This window comes from Somniosus microcephalus, chromosome 1 (assembly GCF_052327205.1).
Source record: "Somniosus microcephalus isolate GS21.2 chromosome 1, FLI_Smic_1.0, whole genome shotgun sequence".
Classification (NCBI taxonomy): domain Eukaryota; kingdom Metazoa; phylum Chordata; class Chondrichthyes; order Squaliformes; family Somniosidae; genus Somniosus; species Somniosus microcephalus.
The window spans coordinates 60,752,974-60,768,716 of record NC_140987.1 but is presented as its reverse complement, the minus strand read 5'-3'; the positions used below and the strand labels follow the sequence as shown (position 1 = coordinate 60,768,716).

Genomic DNA, 15,743 nt, shown 5'->3' with positions numbered 1-15,743 from the left:
TTCCTGTGATGTGGTGACCAGAACTGCACGCAGTACTTTAGCTGAGGCCTAACTAGTGTTTTATACAGTTCAAGCATAACCTCCCTGCTCTTGTATTCTATGCCTCGGCTAATAAAGGCAAGCTAATAAAGGTATGCCTTCTTAACCACCTTATCTACCTGGCCTGCTACCTTCAGGGATCTGTGGACCTGCACTCCAAGGTCCCTTTGTTCCTCTACACTTCTCAGTGTCCTGCCATTTAATGTGTATTCCCTTGCCTTGTCAGCGCTCCCCAAATGCATTACATAGAAACATAGAAGATAGGAGCAGGAGTAGGCCATTTGGCCCCTCGAGCCTGCTCCGCCATTCAATGAGATCATGGCTGATCATCCAAATTCAGTACCCGTATCCCTTGATCCCTTTAGCTTTAAGAAATATATCCAACTCCTTCTTGAATATATTTAATGAATTGGCCTCTACTGCCTTCTGTGGTAGAGAATTCCACAGGTTCACCACTCTCTGGGTGAAGAAATTCCTCTTCATTTCTGTCCTAAATGGCTTACCGCTTATCCTTAGACCCCTGGTTCTGGACCCCCCGACCATCGGGAACATCCTTCCTGCATCTAGTCTGTCCAGTCCTGTCAGAATTTTATAAGTTTCAATGAGATCCCCTCTCATTCTTCTAAACTCCAGCGAGTATAAGCCCAATCAACCCAATCTCTCCTCATACGTCATTCCTGCCATCCCAGGAATCAGCCTGGTGAATCTTCGCTGCACTCCCTCCATGGCAAGAACATCCTTCCTCAGATTAGGCGACCAAAACTGCACACAATACTCAAGATGTGATCTCACCAAAGCCCTGTACAACTGCAGCAAGACGTCCTTGTTCCTGTACTCGAACCCTCTCGCTACGAAGGCCAACATACCATTTGCCTTCTTAACTGCCTGCTGCACCTGCATGCTTACCTTCAGCGACTGGTGCACAAGGACACCCAGGTCTCGATGTACTTCCCCTTCTCCCAATCTATTGTCATTCAGATAATAATCTGCCTTCCTATTTTTGACACCAAAGTGGATAATCTCGCATTTATCCACGTTATATTGCATCTGCCATGCTTCTGCCCAATCACCCAACCTGTCCAAATCATCCTGGAGTTTCTTGGCATCCTCCTCACAGCACACACACCCACCCAGCTTTGTGTCGTCTGCAAACTTGGAGATATTACATCTAGTTCCCTCGTCTAGATCATTAATATATTGTTACGGGTGAGGTAATGGACCCAAGTGCAGACAGACAGCCAGGGACCTGGGATGGAGTAAAACTCAAAAGATGCTTTAGTAGAAGGCTCTTCAAATACAGGACGTACAGAGAATTCTTCAAATAAAAGACCAAAGTAACAATTCAAAGAAACAAAAGCGAGTATACAAAACGCAGGGCAAGGACTAGAAACTAACCTGTGACTTGCAGGCATGAGAACTCAAGACTGAGCACCTGGGGCTGGAAATAGTCAGCTTAAATAACAGGCCTGATTACTGTGATGAGACAATTACTCTAATGAGACGCAGGTGAGGAGAGAGGTACAGAGACATGGCAGCAGTGTACTGAGGCTTCCTAAACCGTCCTCTGGCAGCCAGCAGAGGAACGAGTAGCTGGGACCCTGACAGTACCCCCCCCCCACCCTAGGGACGGCACCAGACGTACCCACAGTAGCCTCTGGCTGGCGCCGGTGGAACTGCCGGATAAGCCCAGGATCCAGGATGTCCCGAGCCGGAACCCAGGAGCGCTCCTCGAGGCCGTAATCCTCCCAGTCCACCAAATACTGGAGTCCCCCGCGGACCCGGCGGGAGCGAAGGAGACGGCGGCTTATTTTTCCCTTTTTTAAAAATCAGGAGACGGTAGATAACTGGGTTTATCTTCCGGAGTATCTTGAATGGACTTCATTACACCCAGGTGATTCAATATGCCCAGGTGATTCATTATGCCCAGGTGATTCAATATGCCCAGGGGGTTCAATATGCCCAGGGGATTCAATATGCCCAGGAGATTCAATATACCCAGGTGATTCAATATGCCCAGGGGATTCAATATGCCCAGGTGATTCAATATGCCCAGGGGATTCAATATGCCTAGGGGATTCAATATGCCCAGGGGATTCAATATGCCCAGGGGATTCAATATGCCCAGGAGATTCAATATACCCAGGTGATTCAATATGCCCAGGAGATTCAATATGCCCAGGAGATTCAATATACCCAGGTGATTCAATATGCCCAGGGGATTCAATATGCCCAGGAGATTCAATGTGCCCAGGAGATTCAATATGCCCAGGTGATTCAATATGCCCAGGGGATTCATTACACACAGTTGATTCAAAATGCCGTGGCGAGAGTACGGAATTCTATGGCGTAGTCCGATACACTATGATTCCCCTGATGGAGAAGGAGCAGTCTATTGGCCGCCTCTCGCCCGCTAACTGGATGGTCGAAGACTAGCCTCATCTCCTCGGTGAACATCCGACAGTTGGAGCAATTCGAGCTCCTCAGACTGCCGAGGGCCTTCTGCTCTTTAACTCGAGCTCCTCAGACTGGCCTGGGCCTACTGCCCCTTTAATTCGAGCTCCTCAGACTGCCGAAATAGTCAGCTTAAATAACAGGCCTGATTACTCTGATGAGACAATTACTCTAATGAGACGCAGGTGAGGAGGGAGGTGCAGAGACATGGCAGCAGTGTACTGAGGCTTCCTAAACCGCCCTCTGGCGGCCAGCAGAGGAACGTGTCGCTGGGACCCTGACATATATATTGTGAATAGCTGGGGTCCAAGGACCGATCCCTGCGGTACCCCACTAGTCACTGCCTGCCACTCGGAAAAAGACCCGTTTATTCCAACTCTTTGCTTTCTGTCTGCCAACCAGTTCTCTATCCAAGTCAATACCTTGCCCCCAATCCCATGTGCCTTAACTTTACACGCTAATCTCTTATGCGGGACCTTATCAAAGCCTTTTGAAAGTCCAAATACACCACATCCACTGGTTCTCCCTTACCTATTTTACCAGTTACATCCTCAAAAAATTCCAGTAGATTAGTCAAGCACGGTTTACCTTTTGTAAATCCGTGTTGACTTTGTCCGATCCTGTCACTGTTTTCCAAGTGCTCTGCTATTACATCTTTTATAATGGACTCTAGCATTTTCCCCGCTACCGATGTCAGGCTTACCAGTCTGTAATTCCCCGTTTTCTCTCTACCACCTTTTTTGAATAGTGGGGTTACATTAGCTATCCTCCAATCCATGGGAACTGTTCCAGATTCCATCGAATGTTGGAAGATGATCAGCAATGCATCTACTATTTCTAGGGCCACTTCCTTAAGTACCCTAGGATGTAGATCATCAGGCCCTGGGGATTTATCGGCCTTCAATCCCGTCAATTTCCCTGACACCATTTCCCTACAAATACTGATTTCTTTCAGTTCCTCCCTTTCATCAGACCCTATGTTCCCCGACATCTCTGGGAGGTTATTTGTGTCCTCCTTTGTGAAGACAGAACCAAAATATGTATTTAATTGGCCTGCCATTTCTTTGTTCCCCATTATAAATTCCCCTGATTCTGACTGCAAGGGACCTACGCTTGACTTCACCAATCTTTTTCTCTTCACATATCTATAAAAGCTTTTACAGTCAGTTTTTATGTTCCTTGCAAGCTTACTCTCATACTCTATTTTCCCCTTCTTAATTAATCCCTTTGTCCTCCTTTGTTGAATCCTAAACTGCTCCCAATCCTCAGGTTTACTGCTTTTTCTGGCCAATTTATATGTCCTCTCCTTGGATCTTATGCTATCCCTAATTTCCCTTGTTAGCCACGGTTGAGTCACCTTTTTTGTTTTATTTTTATGCCAAACCGGGCAGCACAGTGGCATAGTGGTTAGCACTGTTGCCTCACAGCGCCAGGGACCCGGGTTCGAATCCGGCCTCGGGTGACTGTCTGTGTGGAGTTTGCACATTCTCCCCGTGTTTGCGTGGGTTTCCTCCGGGTGCTTCGGTTTCCTCCCACAGTCCAAAGATGTGCGGGTTAGGTTGATTGGCTATGATAAATTGACCCTTAGTGTTAGGGGGATTAAATACGGGGATAGGGTGGGACATGTGTTGGTGTAGGGATTACGGGGATCGGGTGGGATATGCGTCGGTGCAGGCTCGATGGGCCGAAATGGCCTCTATCTGCACTGTGGGGATTCTGTTCTGTTCTGTTCTGAACAAATTACCTCACACTTCTCGGATTGAATTCCATTTGCCACTGTTCTGCCCACCTGACTAGTCCATTGATATCTTCCTGCAGTCTACAGCTTTCTTCTTCATTATTCCTTTGTTATTTGCTTGCTGCAAATGTACTTATAGATTTGTCTGACATTTCGTCCAATTTTTCCTTTGATTCTAACCTCATTTTCTATTGTAGCTCTTGATTAAAAAAAGCACACAACTCTACTGGACTTTCTCCTTCCTAAAAAAAATTAAAACACATCTCTTCACAAAGGCTGTACCCCTTTAAGTACTTCTGATGCAACTAAAATGGCTCTAACATCACCGTTTCCCTATAACCATGACAAACTAGATCATTCCAAACACTGTGATTAAAGTTGACAAATTATAACCACCAAGATTTGCAGTTTTTTTCTGGAGTGAAGTTGTCCAAGGTTTACAGGTTGATCTTCCGATGAGTCCCAGGTTGTTATGAGTGCTCAACAATATAGTATGGATATAACACGATCATGGCAATGGGTGGTGGAGTAAAGTTACGGGTTAGTGGAGCCACTTACCTGTCCAGTCTCTTCCTCCAAGTTTTCATACAGTTTGATGCTGTAGTGATGAATTTTCTTCAAATTGATCCCAGGGTGAAAATATGTTGTTAAACCAGCCTGAAGGAAGATAAAATAGTTGGATTTAAGACCCACATAAGCATAAGCAGACATGAACAAAAAGTGACTGAAAATCTTTATCTTAAGTGGACATGAACAAGCATCTCATTCAAAGGGAGTGAACTATTGAAGTAATATTAATATTAAAATGAAGTTTGCAACTGTTCCAACTTCTCTCTTTATTTTAGAACGCAGAAAATTTATAGCAGAGGCCACAATTTATTACTTTAATCAAGGGATTCATTCTGTTTTGCATCAATTTTTATTGACAGTGGTTTTCTCTAAGGGTGACTGTCCGCATCCTTGTTGCATGATAATACCCACATCAGAGAATTCATTATTGTGATTAGGGTTGCAAAATTCTGGGAATTTTTAAAAGAGGAAACTTTCCATGGGAATTTTTGGGAATTTTGAGTTTTTTTGCACACTGATGGTTTTTGTCTCTGACCCTTATATTATCTTTGTCATCAAAATACAGGTAGACTATCCTTTATCCGAAAACCTCGGGACCAGCCAAGTTTCGGATAAAGGAGAATTTCGGATTTCGGAAGGTGGGTCGGCGGGGTTCCGCGGGGAGGTCGGCGGGGGGTCGTGCGCACGACTTACGCTGACGCTCAGCGTAAGTCAGTCGGGGTCGGCGGGGGTCGGGGCCGGCGGGGTACGAGGGGGGGGGGGTCGGCGGTTGTCGGGGCCGGCGGGGTCCGCGGGGGGGTCAGCGGTTGTCGGGGCTGACAGGGTCGGCGGTTGTTGGGGCCGGCGGGGGGGTCGGCGGTTGTCGGGGCTGGCGGTTGTCGGGGCCGGCGGGGTCCGCGGGGGGGTCGGCGGTTGTCGGGGCTGGCGGGGTCGGCGGTTGTCGGGGCCGGCGGGGGGGTTGGCGGTTGTCGGGGCTGGCGGGGTCGGCGGTTGTCGGGGCCGGCGGTTGTCGGGGCTGGCGGGGTCGGCGGTTGTCGGGGCCGGCGTGGTCCGCGGGGGGGTCGGCGGTGGATCGTGCGCACGACTTACCCTTTATCCGAACTTCCGAAACCGGAACCCTCTAAAAACCCGTTCGTACGCACGACTTACGCTGAACGAAAAAACCTTCGGTTTTTAGAGGGTTTCGGTTTTCGGAAGTCCGGATAAAGGGTAGTCTACCTGTAGACATACTGTTCCATACAAATAAAAACAGGCTTTCAAAACTTTATTTAGGTTATAATTTTGAACTTTATTGAACCCCCATAAAAAAGACCCATCTAAAATAAAATAAAAAGAGCGTCAGCTTATTTAGCCTGTAATTTGTCCTTATTTTGTCCCTTTGAGTCTTCTACTCATCATTGCTCCTCCTGATTCTCTGACTCTGGCTCTGACGTGTCCATTTCCTCCTCGGTGTCACTTCTGTATCTGGCTCAATAAGTTGTAGGTTCGCCCGGATAGCCACCAGTTTCTCCACTCTCTTGTTAGTCAACCTGTTGCGCACCTTTGTATGCGTATTCCTAAAAAGTGACCAGTTGCGTTCAGAGGCCGCTGATGAAGGTGGGATTTGGAGTACCACCGATGCAATGGGTGACAGGGCCTCAGATGCACAAAGTCCCTTCCACCGGGTATGTGCACTGATATGCTTGCATGACTCCCATATCCCGTTCCCATTCCAAAGACCTTGCTTGGTACAGAACTTTGCCAGACTTCCCAGAACTTTGCCCGCGTCCAGATTGAGGTGGCATGAGAGGGTAGAAATCACACTGTAAGCGCTGTTGATCTGTTCTCCAGAAAGTATTGCTCTCCCAACATGCTTTGGGTCCAGCATGTATGCTGCAGCATAAATTGGCTTGACACAAAATTCTTGACGCGTCTGTATGAATTGAACAATTGCCTTCTCCTCTGCTTTGAGCAGCAGGGATGTGGTTAAGGCAATGCTGATTTCTTCTTTTAAATCAGCAAAAAGCCTGAGAACATCTGACAAGACAGCGTCATCTCCTTCAATCTGAGCAATTGCAGATGCTACTGGTGAGAGTAGTTTAAGGCTGCTAACCACTCTCTCCCAAAACACATCATCCAGCTCCTTACCCTCCAGAAGGCTGTTGTACATTATGACAATGCCACCCCATCTAGTGTTGCTGGGCAGCTTCAGTGTGGTGTTCTTGTTCTTTGTCATTTGCTTGGAGTTGCAGGTTGCTGCAACTACCTGTTTTCCCCTGACATACTTAACAACTTGCTTGGCTCCCTTGTACAGTGTTTACATGGTTCTCAAACCCATGATGTCCTTGAGGAGCAGGTTGAGCCCATGAGCTGTGCACCCAAAAGACGTAATATGAGGGTAGGCCTCCTCCACTTGAGCCCAAGCAGCCTTCAGATTCGCAGCATTGTCAGTAACTACTGCAAAGACTTTTTGTGATCCAAGATCGTTGATGACCACTTTCAGCTCATCAGCAATGTATGTGCCTGTGTGTCTGTTGTCCTTCGTGTCTGTGCTCTTGAAGAACACTGGGAGAGGAGTGGAGATGATGTAGTTTATGATGCCCTCCCCTCGTACATTTGACCACCCATCTGAGATAACTGCAACACAGTCTGCCATCTCTATCATTTCTTTGAGCTTTCCTTGGACTCTGTTATACTCAGCCTCCAGCAAATAAGTAGGCAAAGCATGTCTGGTGGGAGGACAGTATGCAGGGCGAATAACATTGAAAAATCTCTTCCAGTACACATTGGCTGTGAGCATGAGGGGTGAGCCTGTCGCATATACAGCTCGAGCAAGGCACTCATCTGCATTCTTCTGGCTATGGTTATCCATTGTATCAAAGAACCTTCCAAGTGGGCCAGGAGTTGCTGATGATAAGGAGCCTGATGCTGAATGTGAACCATCATCTTCTTGAATGGAAGCAGAGGAACTCTGGGCTGACTGCTGTGAGCTTTGAGTGAAGTTGTTGCATTTGGATAAATGCTGCTGCATCTTTGTGGCATTCTTTACATATGGCTTTGTACAGTGTTTGCACTTGTACACAGTCTTTCCATCTTTAATGCCTGGGGTAAAATGCTTCCACACATCCGATGGTAAACGTGGCATTGTTCTATGCAGAGAAATAAAGGGCATTCGTCTCTGTGTCGAACTGCGGTCGATCAGCACGATTGCAACAGAGTGAGTAAATTTTTCCTGATGCTCCATGTGATGGAAGCATGACCTGTGCACGCACGACGCTACATCACCAATACAGGAAGCTAATCGCTCATCCACTCATCCAACCAATCAGGACACATTTGTTCACAGTCACACATAAAACTTGTAATTATTAAAATAAGCCAAGTAAGAAGATAAACATATATTGATTAAGAAATTCCTTAATAATTAAGATTCCATCTCTGTTAGTAATTTTAAGAGAGGACCTGTGAAAAAAATTGAAAGAAATACAAAAAAAACAATATTATGCTAGCATGTGCTTTTTTGGACAAAATTCTCAAAATTCCCAAGCTTAAACTTCCTGTGGAAAATTTCCGGAAATTTCCTGGAAACTTTCTACCCCTTCACAACCCTAATTGTGATGTAGTTACTGCATGTTTAAATTAGCTAAAGCTGAATACTGTATTGAGAAATTCTGTACCAAAACTATTGTTGAGATATCCTGAAAGTGCAGCGACAGTGTTGTGAAATCCTTGTTGAGAACTGTATCATGATTGTTTCTATCCCTTTAAAATAATGCATAATTTTGACTTGCCAACTACTGGCAATGTTGCCAGTCTCAAAATCAAATGTGTACTGTAATTCTGTGTTAGCTTGGCCCAGTGGTAGCACGCACACCTCTACATCTGACAGTCGTAGCCTAAGACCCAGTCCAGGACTTCAACACAACCTAGGTGATACTTCAGAGAAGTACTGAAGGAGTGCTGTGTTGTCTGGGTCATTAAATACATTTAGGCTGGGTCATTAAATACATTTAAGGTGGAGATAGACAGATTTTTGCAAGATGAGGGAGTGAAGGGTTATGGGGAGCGGGCAGGGAAGTGGCTTTGAGCCCAAGATCAGCCATGATCTTATTGAATGGCGGAGCAGGCTCGAGGGGCCAAGTGGCCTATTCCTGCTCCTATTTCTTATGTTCTTATGTTGTTGGAGGTGCCATCTTTTAGATATGTTAAACCGAGGCCCCGTATGTCTGTTCACATGGATGTAAAAGAGCATATGATCTTATTTGAAGAAGAGTAGGGGAGTTCTGCTGGGGATTATCCCTCAATCAATACCCGCAAAAACAGATTATCTGGTTGTTTATCTCATTTTTTTTTCCTTCAGGTACACATCAACTGCATTGCGCTCATCAAACCTCTCTGTTAACTCATCAAAAAACTCAATCAAGTTAATTAAACACGATTTCCCTTTAACAAATCTGTGCTGGCTCTCCTTAATTAATCCACACTTGTCCAAGTGACTGTTAATTTTGTCCCAGATTATTGTTTCTAAAAGCTTCCCCACTACCAAGGTTAAACTGACTGGCCTGTAGTTGCTGGGTTTATCTTTACATCTTTTTTTGAACAAGGGTATTGACGTAAGAAAACGACTAGGCACTTGGACTGAGTATTAAACAAAGCTTTAATCAACTGTTTTTCAACATGGAGATCTAGTTGTGTCCTTCACTAGTTCCTGTTAAAGAATGTCCTGAGCAAGCTGGGCCCATGCCCGAGTATTTATACTCTCCCTGGACAGCGCCACCAGCAGGCCACCCAGTATTACTTCATAAGTCATTTCCACATGAATGACAAGATTCATGTCAGGTATAACATTTGCAATTGTCCAGTCCTCTGGCACCAGCCCCGTATCTAAGGAGGATTGGAAGATTATGGTCAGTACCTCCGCGATTTCCACCTTTACTTCCCACAGCATCCTAGGATGCATTCCATCTAGTCCTGGTGACTTATCTACTTTAAGTACAGCCAGCCTTTCCAATACTTCATCTTTATCAATTTTTATCCCATCCAGTATCTTCACTACTTCCTCTTTCACTATGACTTTGGCAGCATCTTCTTCCTTGGTAAAGACAGATGCAAAGTACTAATTTAGTACCTCAGCCATGCCCTCTGCCTCCATGCGTAGGTCTCCTTTTTGGTCCCTAATCAACCTCACCCCTCCTCTTACTACCCATTTACTGTTTATATGCCTATAGAAGACTTTTAGATTCCCTTTTATGTTAGCAGCCGATCTATTCTCATACTCTCTCTTTGCCCCTCTTATTTCCTTTTTCACTTCCCCTCTGAACTTTCTATATTCAGCCTGGTTCTCACTTGTATCCTCAACTTGACAGCTGTCATATGCCCCCTATTTCTACTTCATTTTACTCTCTATCTCTTTTGTCATCCAGGGAGCTCTGGGTTTGGTTGCCCTACCTTTCCCCCGCATGGGAATATACCTCGGCTGTACCCAGACCATCTCCTCTTTAAAGGCAGCCCATTGTTCGATTACAGTTTTGCCTGCCAATCTTTGATTCCAATTTACCCGGGCCAGATCCATTCTCAACCCACTGAAACTTGCCTTCCTCCAATTAAGTATTTTTACTCCAGATTGCTTCCTGTGCTTTTCCAAAGCTAATCTAAACATTATGATACTGTGAGCACTGTTCCCTAAATGTTCCCCTACTAACACTTGCTTCACTTGACCCACCTCATTCCCCAGAACCAGATCCAGCAATGCCTCCTTATTCGTAGGGCCGGAAACGTTCTGATCTAGAAAGTTCTCCTGAACACACTTCAGAAATTATTCTCCCTCTCTGCCCTTTACACTATTACTATCCTAGTCTATATTAGGATAGTTGAAGTCCTCCATTATCACTACTCTATAGTTCTTGCACCTCTCTGTAAGTTCCCTGTAAATTTGCTCCTCTATATCCTTCCCAATACATGGTGGCCTACAGAGTACGCCTAGTAGTGTAATGGCACATCTATTGTTTCTGAACTCTAACCATATAGATTCTGTCCTTGACCCCCTCCAGGACATTCTCTCTCTCCAGCACTGTAATATTCTCCTTAATCAATACTGCCACCCCACCTCCTTTCTTTCCTTCCCTATCTTTCCTGAACCCCTTATATCCAGGAATATTTAGTACCCAATCCTGCACTTTTTTGAGCCAGGCCTCCGTTATCACCACAATATCATATTCCCATGTGGCTATTTGTGCCTGCAGCTCACCCATCTGTTTATCTAGCTTCCCCTTAAATGCATCTATGCTAGTCGCCTCATCTAATCCTTGTGGTAGCGAGTTCCACATTCTATCCATTCTCTGGGTAAAGCAGTTGCTCCTGCATTCCCTATTGGATATATTAGTGACTATCTTATATTTATGACCCCTAGTTCTGGTCTCCCCCGCAAGTGGAAATATCTTCTCTACATCTACCCTATCAAGCTCCTTCATAATCTTAAAGATCTATCAGGTCACCCCTCTGTCTTCTCCTTTCTAGAGAAAAGAGCGCCAGCTTGTTCAGCCTTTCCTGGTAGGTATAGCCTCTCAGTTCTGGTATCATTCTTGTAAATCTTTTATGCACATTCTCCAGTGCCTCTATATCCTTTTTATAATACGGAGACCAGAACTGTGCCACAGTACTCTAAGTGTGGTCTAACCAAGGTTCTATACAAGTTTAACATAACTTCTCTGCTTTTGAATTCTATCCCTCCAGAAATGAACCCCAGTACTTTGTTTGATTTTTTAATGGCCTTAACATGCGTCACTACTTTTAGATGTCACTAGAGGTCATTAGCACAATTAGTAAACATTATTTCATCATATTTACAAGTATGCTAAAGATACTTAAACATCATTAATGCACTAACTTTTCAAAAAATACCTTGAATCCAATACTGGATTCCTGAAAATTGGGCATGGTTGGAATCCAGCTTTAGAATCTGGGTCTAATAATGACCTAGACGTAATGTTCAATATTACTACAGGATGATTAGTTCTTGCTATTTTAAAGTATTTTGGTTAATTTTCTCTCATTCCTTTCCTCTATGTCTCTCCATCATGTGGTTACCAAAGAGACATCTTGGTGACCTGCTCTTCTACCTTTTCCAATTTCATATTATAGATGGTGATATGGAGTGATTCTAGCATTATTGGCATTCTAATTTTCCCTCTCTCGAGAAGAAGCCTGAGCCACATTAATTTATACACCAGTGTTGTCCCTCACTGTCAACACTGGTGTAAAAACAGTTAGGACTATCTGGCGTTATAATTATCAGGGAAGATTTTCTTGGTTTACAATTTTGCTACAAATAACAAAACAAAAAACTCTCCACCCTATGTTGGAACCTAGTTTAAACTCACTATATTGATCTGTATTTGTAGAGTTTTAAGAAAGTACATTTTGGTAAACATTCTGGGCCGGAGTTTGCGGTAGGTACCAACGGCGACCTAACAACGTTCGGCATTATTACTCCTTTGAAACTGACCGCAACTTCAGGATGTAGCGCATACGCACCTAAACGCGGAAATCCTGAAGTTGTGGTCAGTCATTCACTGCTCCAACACTGGCTGCGTTGTGCTTTCCCCTCCCCCCCCCTTCCATAGCTGACAATCAGTGTAATCAGGGAAATCAGTGAAAGTGATGCTTTTCCACGGTTAAATACCCCATTAAAGGTTAGGCCTTGTTGGATTAGGTGTAACTGGGGTTTTAACAGCATATTGACTGCTAAACAAATGTTATTGCCCTGAAAAACTAATTTTAATTTTGTGGAGTGTCAAATTTCTCCATTATGATAAAAATTACAATTTTTATGAAACTTAAAAAAAATTAAAGATTGTTCATGATATTTCAGGTTCTATATTATGTGAAAGACCCAATCTTTGTTTTGCTCTCTGTATCATTTTTAAAATGTCGGGATAAAAGCAGGTTCTCATTTCCTGCTTCCCTGTCTGTGAGAATTCTGCAATGTGATTGGCTGCTTAGACAGCTTGTTGACATCACAGCAGCTCGCGCTATGGAATCCCCACTAGACTGTGCTGAAATCACTTATGTGTCAAAAAAGGCAAACTTCTCGCCAGCGAGATCGCGAGATCTCTGTGGGCAGCTTTCTTCAAGGTCAGCGGCGAGCGCCTTTGCTTCGCCGCTGACCGCGAATTCCAGGCCTCCGTACTGTAGAACTCTCAATTTTCCAAGAAATAACCAAACACTTTTTTCACTACTTGCAGCCTTTATTTACATTTATTTATTTAACTGGCCATCGTATTGATGGCAAAGGAGTTTTAAGATACAACTGAATATAGATTCAATTGTATAGAGAATGGGAAAGAATCAAATACTAGGTAAGATTTCAGCACAAATATATATATATATATATACATATATATATTACACTAAGAATGATTTTCCAGAAGTAGTATAACTTATCTTGAATATAACATATGCTGCAGTAGAAAAATTACATTATTTTAAAAATATTCACAATAATACAAGTTAATTGACACGTTTTAATTGAGTAATGAATGGATTAGTAATTGGAATGGAGAAATGGAGCATTTAACATGTCATAGAGCCATGCAGTGCGTACATACTGCAAAACTACAAAGAAATAAAAATGTACTTTACATTGTGCATTTGACATCGAAATGAATCTTAGGAAACTGTACATTTACAATAGGTCTACACTATACGCAGTACATTCTATTAACAAAATGCATTAAATACAAGTGAAATATATATTCTTATATATAATATAGTGGAATATCACAGCTTTTAAATATATATTTCAGTAAAATATCCAGATATCATTGCTTGGCAAATCGTGTAATATTAATGATCGTCAAATCGTGTGATTCCATCAGGGGAGCTTGTTGTCTGTCGTTGCCCCATGACACCCCCTCCAAAAAAAATGGAGAACAGTTAACAGAAAACAATAAGAAATCGCTGTTTCCATATGTTATATAGAATACCACTCTCCAGAGCGTGCTTCAAAGCATATTTTGGGAATGAGATGGCATTAAAACACAGTTCAAGCTTTTCTGTTGGGTTTATAACATGATTTCAACTCTTTGATATATCCCTGCATCACTCTACATAATTTTCCCTCATGTCTCTGGTTCTTTCCTTCTAAGATGACTATATACATATCGGGGATGGGTTTTGTCATATATTATCCCCACTGCCTGTCAAAAATACTTTTAGCCCAAGTACAAAGCTCTGTGCCAGAACCAGAAGACAGGAAATTGGCTGTTAACAGCAGCACGGATGGAAGATATGAACTGGTGAACCACTTAACATCTGCCCTCACAGTTTGTTGTGTTATCTAAACCCATTTAATTTTTAACTCATTCCCAAACATTATGCAGGATTCAAGCTTCCAGAATTCCTTCTCAACTCAAGAGGGCACACTGCATAATGAACTTGTTACAGGGCAATATATTCTGGATGTTAAACTGGCGCTCTGTCTGTCAGGTGACATAAAAGATTTCATGACACTTGTTCAAAGAAAAACAGGGACATCTCCTGGTGCCCTGGCTAAAATTCACCTGTCAGTTATTAACATGATAAAAGTATCATCTCATAGCTGTTTTTAGGACCTGGCTGTAAAAAAAAAATGGCTGCTCGTTTGCCTGCACAACAAAAAAGTCACTTTTCACAGCAAATTAATACAGAATTTCCTTACTGCATGCCATGTAGAGCCAGCTGTTAGCTCCGACTTTTCCAGCAAAATCACATCTTTCATCCCTGCTTTGGCAAGATGATAAGCCAGGCTAACTCCAACACAGCCACCTCCAATAATCACCGTTTCCGCACTATCTTTCCATCTTTTCGCAGAGGATAGTAGCTGTTCCTTTTCTTTGCTAGTGTACAAAAGAACACAAAGAGTTAATTTATTTACTTCAACTTTTGCTACTGGTTGTACATGTGCAGTACTGTATCTCATGAAAACATTGAAAGTATTAGGAAACTACATATATGTCTTGCGTATAGTTCACACTTCCTTTAGTGTAACACCTGCTTCCTTTAATATGCTCCCAATCATACTTTGTTGCTAACACCCGTTGCAATAAATATGTATTCCCCGACTCACTGTAAGGAATGCCACAGCAGATCTGCTAGTATCTTAGCATCTTACTGCAAAAATGTAAGCAAGTCCAAGGAATGCCTGACGACAATTGTCCATATCGAATTAGCTCAGAATCAACAGTAAGGGTGGCTTGGATTTTCTCCCTCTCTTGTGTAGAAGCACCTGGTTTACACTCGGTACTTCCCCACAATGGGCTTCCAATGTCTTGCACAGCGATATTCTGAACGCATTCTAATTTTAGAAAGTTAAATCGGAGAAAAGGTGGGCGGGGGCAGTGATAAAGAAATAAATATAATTCAGTCTTCAAACGATTACACGTGCACGAGTAGAAATGTTCAATAGTGCAACAAATGCCCACAAGTTGCTTACATTTACAAAACGAGCAAGTGGCTTCAGCGCGGCCAGAATTTTTGTAGCACTGATCCAGTTTTTTTTATTTGTACTGAATTAAATATGATCACGCCCGCAAGATTATACATCCAAATGGCAGCATTTGCATTAATTTCAGACGTGCAAAGACAAGGTTGGGTTCAGGAAAGCACTCACCCCTCTTTGGATGGTTTGGTGGGTGGCGCGCTGCCTAGAGGACGGATAGGAATCCAACGGGAGCGCTCTGCTAACACAGGCAGGAATGGCAATTTTCGTCGAAGAATATGAGATTGAAAAAACTTTAGCAGCCGCGACATGATCAGATCCTAAAATACTGTTTTTTTTTAATAAAATAAATAAATCTGGTTGTCTCTCTCTCTCTGTGTCTTTGCAGCCTTAGCCCCCCTCAACCCAAACTCTCAGACTTTCCCAGACACTTTGCAACTTTTGCAACTTCGCCCACTCGCTCTCCAGCCGACAGTCCGCCCGGGGAGC

The 15,743-nt window shown here is 43.5% G+C and overlaps 1 protein-coding gene across 5 annotated transcripts in view; it reads right to left on the bottom strand.

Moving 5' to 3' along the window:
- Positions 1-15,713, bottom strand: part of dmgdh (dimethylglycine dehydrogenase) — a 169,396-nt gene extending 153,683 nt beyond the window's left edge. For 3 of the 5 annotated variants that reach the window (XM_085982273.1, XM_085982283.1, XM_085982306.1), the window contains exons 1-3: positions 15,426-15,713; positions 14,475-14,652; positions 4,787-4,885 (exon numbers count right to left, since the gene is read on the bottom strand). In XM_085982273.1, the coding sequence (XP_085838399.1) occupies positions 4,787-4,885; positions 14,475-14,652; positions 15,426-15,565 (417 nt within the window). In that variant the 5' untranslated portion in view covers positions 15,566-15,713. Of the gene's footprint in view, positions 1-4,786; positions 4,886-14,474; positions 14,653-14,882; positions 15,149-15,425 lie in introns of those variants that run through there. The other 2 variants (XM_085982300.1, XM_085982292.1) reach the window with 2 other exon arrangements.
- Positions 15,714-15,743: the final 30 nt, after the last annotated feature.